This window comes from Salmo trutta, chromosome 27 (genome assembly GCF_901001165.1).
Source record: "Salmo trutta chromosome 27, fSalTru1.1, whole genome shotgun sequence".
Classification (NCBI taxonomy): Eukaryota; Metazoa; Chordata; class Actinopteri; order Salmoniformes; family Salmonidae; genus Salmo; species Salmo trutta.
This window is the reverse complement of record NC_042983.1, coordinates 26,256,103-26,264,759: the sequence shown is the minus strand read 5'-3', so window position 1 is coordinate 26,264,759 and position 8,657 is coordinate 26,256,103. Positions and strand designations below refer to the sequence as shown.

The window sequence follows — 8,657 nt, the reverse complement described above, 5'->3', positions numbered from 1 at the left end:
CCCTCGGCCTGGGGCTCCATGCAAGATCTCACCTCGTGGGGTTGCAATGATCATGAGAACGGTGAGGGGGTTGCAATGATCATGAGAACGGTGAGGAATCAGCCCAGAACTACACGGGAGGATCTTGTCAATGATCTCAAGGCAACTGGGACCATTGTCACTAAGAAAACAATTGGTAACACACTACGCCGTGAAGGACTGAAATCCTGCAGCGCCCGCAAGGTCCCCCTGCTCAAGAGTACATATACATGCCCATCTGAAGTTTGCCAATGAACATCTGAATGATTCAGAGGACAACTGGTGAAAGTGTTGTGGTCAGATGAGACCAAAATGGAGCTCTTTGGCATCAACTCAACTCGCCGTGTTTGGAGGAGGAGGAATGCTGCCTATGACCCCAAGAACACCATCTCCACCGTCAAACATGGAGGTGGAAACATTATGCTTTGGGGGTGTTTTTCTGCTAAGGGGACAGGACAACTTCACCGCATCATTTGACGGGGCCATGTACTGTCAAATCTTGGGTGAGAACCTCCTTCCCTCAGCCAGGGCATTGAAAATGGGTCGTGGATGGGTATTCCAGCATGACAATGACCCAAAATACACGGCCAAGGCAACAAAGGAGTAGCTCAAGAAGAAGCACATTAAGGTCCTGGAGTGGCCTAGCCAGTCTCCAGACCTTAATCCCATAGAAAATCTGTGGAGGGAGCTGAAGGTTCCCAAACGTCAGCCTCGAAAACTTAATGACTTGGAGAAGATCTGCAAAGAGGAGTGGGACAAAATCCCTCCTGAGATGTGTGCAAACCTGGTGGCCAACTACAAGAAATGTCTGACCTCTGTGATTGCCAACAAGGGTTTTGCCGCCAAGTACTAAGTCATGTTTTGCAGAGGGGTCAAATACTTATTTCCCTCATTAAAATGGAAATCATTTTATAACATTTTTGACATGCGTTTTTCTGGATTTTTTTGTTGTTATTCTGTCTCTCACTGTTCATATAACCCTACCATTAAAATTATAGACTGATCATTTCTTTGTAAGTGGGCAAATGTACAAAATCAGCAGGGGATCAAATACTTTTTCCCCCGCTGTATGCCAGTTAGGCTCTACACCCCTTGTAAAGCAGATTCATGTGTTTCATTTTAATAAGTTATTTGGCCACTTTAGTTGTGATACAAACTGTATCAAAGCATATAGGCCTATGGGCTAGGCTACATGAGGTGTGAGACTATGATTAGAAAAAGTTGCAAAAAAAGGCATTGTTTCTTGCCATACACTGGGCATCATTCACAAGTGATAATACATCATTCAAAAGTGATAGGCTAGTATTGTCAACCAGCAGACTATTCTTGATTTAATCTTGTCTTTACATATACTAAATAATATATGTGGGAAATTTGTTTTGATTTAGAATGGACCCTTATCAGGCACATGTCATCTATGCACTCAAATAGCGAATGGAGGACACTTTTCCCGTGGTTGATTTTCATGTCAGCCAGGTATGCTATACTCCTGTTGTGAAGAGAAGCAATGTGCTTAATATTAGTAAAGTTGAGAAATAAATATAGTAAGCCTAGCCTATAGAAAGATGATCACTCTGTTTTTCTCATGCAATTGCATAGCCTTTAGAAATGTTGCGCAACAATAGCTCATGGGCTCTCATGGAGTGTTTGATTAGATTTTCGATTACATTTGCATTGATGTCAGAGTGTTTAGAGGGACAATAGAGTGCTGAGTACCAGGCAGTTTGCAAGTTTGGTAGGTTACTAATGACCATCAGCAGCATCAGAGCTTGGAGAAGCCTAATTACCGCTAAACGGTCACATGGAATTTGACTGCCTTCATGACTTGAGACCGCCGGTTTGGCAATAAGGTCTCCGTAACAGCCCTAGTGGTGGATAGGCCTTCACTGCAGGCTGCAGGGGATGCCTTTCACCAGCAAGACCCAGATATTTTACAGGTTAAGAAGGTGTACTTTGTGGTCTTTATAGCTATGGTGATGAATGGCCAAGGACAGTGCCACAGGAAGTCCATGGAAAATAGATATCATTGTGGAGGCGTTGGAGCGGTTCCTGGGACTGAAAGACTTCTCGTTGAAGGAATTGCATGGAGTATTGTCACGGGACGTACTAGCCCTTGATCATGACTCTCAGTTCCATTACATTACACATACAAGTCATTGGATGAAGGTGTCTTCTGTAGGGGGGAGTTTTGTTAAGAGCCGCAAAGCTTCTGAACAGCAACACACTGCTTTGCGGTTTGGAAGCATAAAGACTGTAGCTTTAATATCAGCGAGAAATCATTAAAAAAAGGTTAAATTGATATACACCTTTATAGGGTTAGTGTTCCCACACGGCCATATTTCCATGTTACAGCGCTTGTTTATGGAAAACAGATTGAAGACAGAGTGGACTACCTGTGCTAATTAGCTATCTGCATCTCCGAACACCTGTTTGTAAACGGAAGAAAGGAAAGGGGGATACCTAGTCATTTGTACAACTGAATGCATTCAACTGAAATGTGTCTTCTGTATTTATCCCAACCCCTCTGAATCAGAGAGGTGCGGAGGGCTGCCATAATCGACATCCACGTCTTCGGCGCCCGGGGAACAGTGGGTTAACTGCTTTGCTCAGGGGCAGAACGACAGATTTTTACCTTGTCAGCACAGACGCCACAAATGTGTTTTCACTGTCTGACAAATACTATTGGCTGCAACTGAGTTAAAACCGATTATGTTTCTAGAACCATACCACAATTGAGAATCGAATCAGGTTTAATTGGAGTATTTGGCTGTTTTGGCTCCAAGAGCCAATTCACACTTTAAACAGTACAAGTAAGGTTCTTGGACTAAGGAGTAACATTAGGCTCCTTTAGTCCAATATTGGGCTAGAGCCATATGCAAAGATTTGAAGGGAGGAAGAAGTGGGAGTTTTGTTTTGTTTTTATTTGGGTGGATGAAGTTAGTTTTCCCCATCACATATGGCTTTTCTTTAAAGAAAAATATTTTAACCATGTCCAGTTTGTAGTGGCTTTACACTTTTTTTGGGGTGTAGTCCGCCATAAAACCCACAGAAGAAGAAAAATAAAAGGTTTATTTCCGTAAAGTTCCCCACTGCAGATGAAGGGATACTCAGAAGCGTGTTGCATGTAGGCCTGCGCCAAATGGACGTAGCCTAAAAGCAAGCTAGCTTTTTTAAGTTTGTTTATTATTCTTATTTTTTTCCTCCTGCATTGTAAATTCCCACTGGGACCTGGAACTCCACATCCTAAATGATGACTCTGTACGTTTTTGTCTATCCTCCCCCGATTCAGAATATGTCATTTTCATAGTATTTGGAACGCTTTGTGTGAAGATTGAAATCTGAAATCGTTTTTTTTTTTTTTTAACTCATGTGGATTTTTCTCCATCCATCCCTGATTCAGAATATACTATGTTCATAGTAATGACATGTTTGGTTCAATAGCTATTGACGAGAGAACTGAATATCCAATATAAAACCATTTTACCTCTATACTGGTTACACTTACGATGATGATGATTTTCAGGGTGTGTAATTTGCAAAATTCAAGGATATTGCAATTGCAAGAAAAGCAAGTATTCATACTAGTTTAAAGTATCTTCACTAGGATTGTAATGCTCTCATAACAACCAATAGATGGAGCCAGTAAACTACATTGCACACTAGCCGGTCAGGGTGTTGAGTAGGCTGCGTACTGAAGTGAACCAGGAGATGGGGAGCTACACCACTCGTTTCGCTTCTACTTTCTCGCAGTCATAATGTCCTGTATGTAATTCTGTGTGGACTTGTCAGTTTTTAGATGGTATCTAAATAGTTTCCTGTCTGAAAATACTTCGTATCGGGTATGGGTGTTTATTTATGAGAGTACTCTAATAACTACTTGTTTTTGTTGCACTGCCTTACTGAGAAGAGCGCGCGCGTTGAAGGTGCGTTTTATGCATTAAATCTTACAATGAGAGGTGAGTTCCTTACAATTAATTCCCCCCCGAACATATTTAATCAAAGTCGCCAAGCCTGGTTATTATCGGTGGTTTCTCAATTAATTAACTTTGATAATTGTGTTTCTAGAGTGCATCGTGTGCGTATGGGCGTTTATCCTGCTGCTAAGGTTACCAACATGTCCAGGGGAAGAGATCAAAGACGTCTCTGCGAATGTTGGTAAGCTATAATATCTTGTATTATTATAACCTATAGTATTATTCAGGGGTGCCAAGTTTTCCAGGGGCGTCAAGCTTTTTCCGGGGATCCAGTCCAGGGAAAAAAATCTATTTTAAAGCTAATTTCCTGCAAATCTACATGTTTTCACATGGTTTAGCCTTAGGCCCTCTTTAAAGCACTGGTCAGATGTATTAAGGTTTATTTTAAATATACACACTCAAAACTCGAAGTTACTTTCAGATTATTTGGCCATTGAATTTAGAGTATGCTAACTGTATATGATATTAATAGTTGGTGGCAGTGGCTAACCATAGTACGAATTGCAGTCTCTCCTTGACTTTAAGAAACCAACATGTAAATATGTAATTCATTTGGATGAACTATCCCTTGAAAATAGGACCTTAGCAAATCCTGCCTTGAGGTACAGGTAACTGCCAAAATAATCGGAAACCCCAATATAGTGTCTTAATAAGGCGTTGGGCCACCATGAGCCGCCATAACAGCTTCAATGCTCCTTGGCTTAGATTCTACAAGTGTCTGGAACTCTATTGGAGGAATTCAACACCATTCTTCCATGAGAAATTCCATCATTTGGTGTTTTGTTGATGGTGGTGGAAACTGGTGTCTTAGGTGGCTCCAGAATCTCCCATAAGTTTTCAATTGGGTTGAGATCTGGTGACTGAGATACGTGCACACACACCCAAAAAATTGTATTTATCACATTTGCCGAATACAACAGGTGTAAACTTGACGGTGAAATGTTTGCTTAATACGAGCCCTTCCCAACGATGCAGAGTTAAAAAGTAAGAATAAAAATGCTAACACTTGGAATAAAATACAAGAATGAAGCTATATACAGGCAGTACCAGTACCAGATCAATGTGCAGGATTACAAAGCATTTGTAGTGCCTTCCAAAAGTATTCATACCCCTTGACTTAATCCACATTTTGTTGTAAAAGCCTGAATTCAAAATGGATTAAGTATATTATTTTTCTCACCCATCTACACAAAATACCCTATAATGACAGTGTCAAATTCATTGAAAATGAAATATAGCAGCAGTCTAAGGCACTGCATCTCAGTGCAAGAGGCGTCACTACAGTCCCTGGTTCGAATCCAGGCTGTATGGGAGTCCCATAGGGTGGCGCACAATTGGCCCAGCGTCGTCCGAGTTTGGCCGGGGTAGGCCGTCATTGTAAATAAGAATTTGTTCTTAATCGACTTGCCTAGTTAAATAAAGTTAAAACATTTACGTAGGTATTCACACGCCTGAGTAAATACTTTGAAGAAGCACCTTTGGCGGCGATTACAGCTTTGAGTCGTCTTGGGTATCTCTGTATCAGTTTTGCACATCTGGATTTGGTGAAGTTAGAGCGAACAGCAATCTTCAAGTCTTTCCACAGATTTTCAATGGGATTCAAGTATCCTCATCAAGGGTTTGCCTTAATTTGGCTCCGTTCATTGTTCCCTTTATCCTTACCAGTCTCCCAGTTGCTGAAAAGCATAAAATCAATTTTTTTTACTTTAATTGGTTTCGTACACATATTTAGCAGATGTTATTGCAGGTGTAGCGAAAAACTTGTATTCCTAGCTCCATCAGTGCAGTAATATCTGACAATACACATATCTAAAGGTAAAATGGGATTAAGAAATATATAGACACGTGTGTGTGTGTGTGTGTGTGAGATATACATTGCTCAAAAAAATAAAGGGAACACTAAAATAACACATCCTAGATCTGAATGAATGAAATAATCTTATTAAATACTTTGATCTTTACATAGTTGAATGTGCTGACAACAAAATCACACGAAAATAATCAATGGAAATCCAATTCATCAACCCATGGAGGTCTGGATTTGGAGTCACACTCAAAATTAAAGTGGAAAACCCCACTACAGGCTGATCCAACTTTGATGTAATGTCCTTAAAACAAGTCAAAATGAGGCTCAGTAGTGTGTGTGGCCTCCACGTGCCTGTATGACCTCCCTACAACACCTGGGCATGCTCCGGATGAGGTGGCGGATGGTCTCCTGAGGGATCTCCTCCCAGACCTGGACTAAAGCATCCGCCTACTCCTGGACAGTCTGTGGTGCAACGTGGCGTTGGTGGATGGAGCGAGACATGATGTCCCAGATGTGCTCAATTGGATTCAGGTCTGGGGAACGGGCGGGCCAGTCCATAGCATCAATGCCTTCCTCTTGCAGGAACTGCTGACACACTCCAGCCACATGAGGTCTAGCATTGTCTTGCATTAGGAGGAAACCAGGGCCAACCGCACCAGCATATGGTCTCACAAGGGGTCTGAGGATCTCATCTCGGTACCTAATGGCAGTCAGGCTACCTCTGGCGAGCACATGGAGGGCTGTGCGGCCCCCCAAAGAAATGCCACCCCACACCATGACTGACCCACCGCCAAACCGGTCATGCTGGAGGATGTTGCAGGCAGCAGAACGTTCTCCACGGCGTCTCCAGACTCTGTCACGTCTGTCACATGTGCTCAGTGTGAACCTGCTTTCATCTGTGAAGAGCACAGGGCGCCGTGTGCTCTTGGTGTTCTCTGGCAAATGCCAAACGTCCTGCACGGTGTTGGGCTGTAAGCACAACCCCCACCTGTGGACGTCGGGCCCTCATACCACCCTCATGGAGTCTGTTTCTGACCGTTTGAGCAGACACATGCACATTTGTGGCCTGCTGGAGGTCATTTTGCAGGGCTCTGGCAGTGCTCCTCATGCTCCTCCTTGCACAAAGGCGGAGGTAGCGGTCCTGCTGCTGGGTTGTTGCCCTCCTACGGTCTCCTCCACGTCTCCTGATGTACTGGCCTGTCTCCTGGTAGCGCCGCCATGCTCTGGACACTACGCTGACAGACACGGCAAACCTTCTTGCCACAGCTCGCATTGATGTGCCATCCTGGATGAGCTGCACTACATGAGCCACTTGTGTGGGTTGTAGACTCCATCTCATGCTACCACTAGAGTGAAAGCACCGCCAGCATTCAAAAGTGACCAAAACATCAGCCAGGTAGCATAGGAACTGAGAAGTGGTCTGTGGTTACCACCTGCAGAACCACTCCTTTATTGGGGGTGTCTTGCAAATTGCCTATAATTTCCACCTGTTGTCTATTCCATTTGCACAACAGCATGTGAAATCTATTGTCAATCAGTGTTTCTTCCAAAGTGGACAGTTTGATTTCACAGAAGTGTGATTGACTTGGAGTTACATTGTGTTGTTTAAGTGTTCCCTTTATTTTTTTGAGCAGTATATATAAATAAACAACACACACAGAGTACCAGTCAAACGTTTGGACACACCTACTAATTCCAGGGTTTTTCTTTATTTGTAAAATGTTATACATTGTAGAATAATGGTGAAGACATCAAAACTATGAAATAACACATGGAATCATATAGTAACCAAAAAAGTGTTATATGAATTAAAATATATTTTTGATTCTTCAAAGTAGCCACCCTTTGCCTGGATAACAGCTTTGCACACTTTTGGCATCCTCTCAACCAGCTTCACATGGAATGCTTTTCCAACAGTCTTGAAGGAGTTCCCACATATGCTGAGGACTTGTTGGCTGCTTTTCCTTTACTCTGCTGTCCAACTCATCCAAAACCATCTCAATTGGGTTGATTGTGGATGCCAGGTCATCTGATGAAACACTCCACCACTCTCCTTCTTGGTCAAATAGCCCTTACACAGCCTCAAGGTGTGTTTTGGTTCATTGTCCTGTTGAAAAACAAATGATAGTCCCACTAAGCGCAAACCAGATGGGAGGGTGTATCGCTGCAGAATCCTGTCATAGCCATGGTGGTTAAGTGTGCCTTAAATTCTAAATAAGTCACTGACAGTGTCACCAGCAAAGCACATCCACACCATCACACCTCCTCCTTTATGCTTCATGGTGGGAACCACAAATGCGGAGATCATCTGTTCAGAAAGACAGCGTTTGGAACCAAAAATCTCACATTTGGACTCATCAGACTAAAGGACAGATTTCCACTGGTCTAATGTCCATTGCTTGCATTTCTTGGCCCAAGCAAGTCTCTTCTTCTTATTGGTGTCCTTTAGTAGTGGTTTCTTTGCAGCAATTCAACCATGAAGGCCTGATTCACGCAGTCTCCTTTGAACAGTTGGTGTTGTGTCTGCTACTTGAACTCTGTGAAGCATCAGGCTGCAATTTCTGAGACTTGTAACTCTAATGAACTTATCCTCTGCAGCAGAGGTACCTAGGGGTCTTCCTTTCCTGTGGCGGTCCTCATGAGAGCCAGTTTCATCATTGCGGTTGATTGTATTTGCGACTGCACTTGAATAAACTTTTCATATATACACTACCACTCAAGTTTGGTGTCACTTAGGAATTTCCTTGTTTTTGAAAGAAAAGCAATTTTTTTGTCCATTTAAAATAACATCAAATTGATCAGATATACAGTGTAGACATTGTTAATTTTGTAAATGACTATTGTAGCTGGAAACAGCT

The 8,657-nt window shown here is 42.6% G+C and overlaps 1 protein-coding gene across 2 annotated transcripts in view; it reads left to right on the top strand.

Moving 5' to 3' along the window:
- The first annotated feature begins 3,680 nt into the window (after nt 1–3,680).
- Nucleotides 3,681–8,657, top strand: part of ptgs1 (prostaglandin-endoperoxide synthase 1) — a 54,796-nt gene continuing 49,819 nt past the window's right edge. The window contains exons 1-3 of one of the 2 annotated variants that reach the window (XM_029717492.1): nt 3,762–3,780; nt 3,926–3,974; nt 4,084–4,173. In XM_029717492.1, coding sequence (XP_029573352.1) covers nt 3,968–3,974; nt 4,084–4,173 — 97 coding nt within the window. In that variant the 5' untranslated portion in view covers nt 3,762–3,780; nt 3,926–3,967. Of the gene's footprint in view, nt 3,975–4,083; nt 4,174–8,657 lie in introns of both variants that reach the window. The other variant, XM_029717491.1, reaches the window with a different exon arrangement.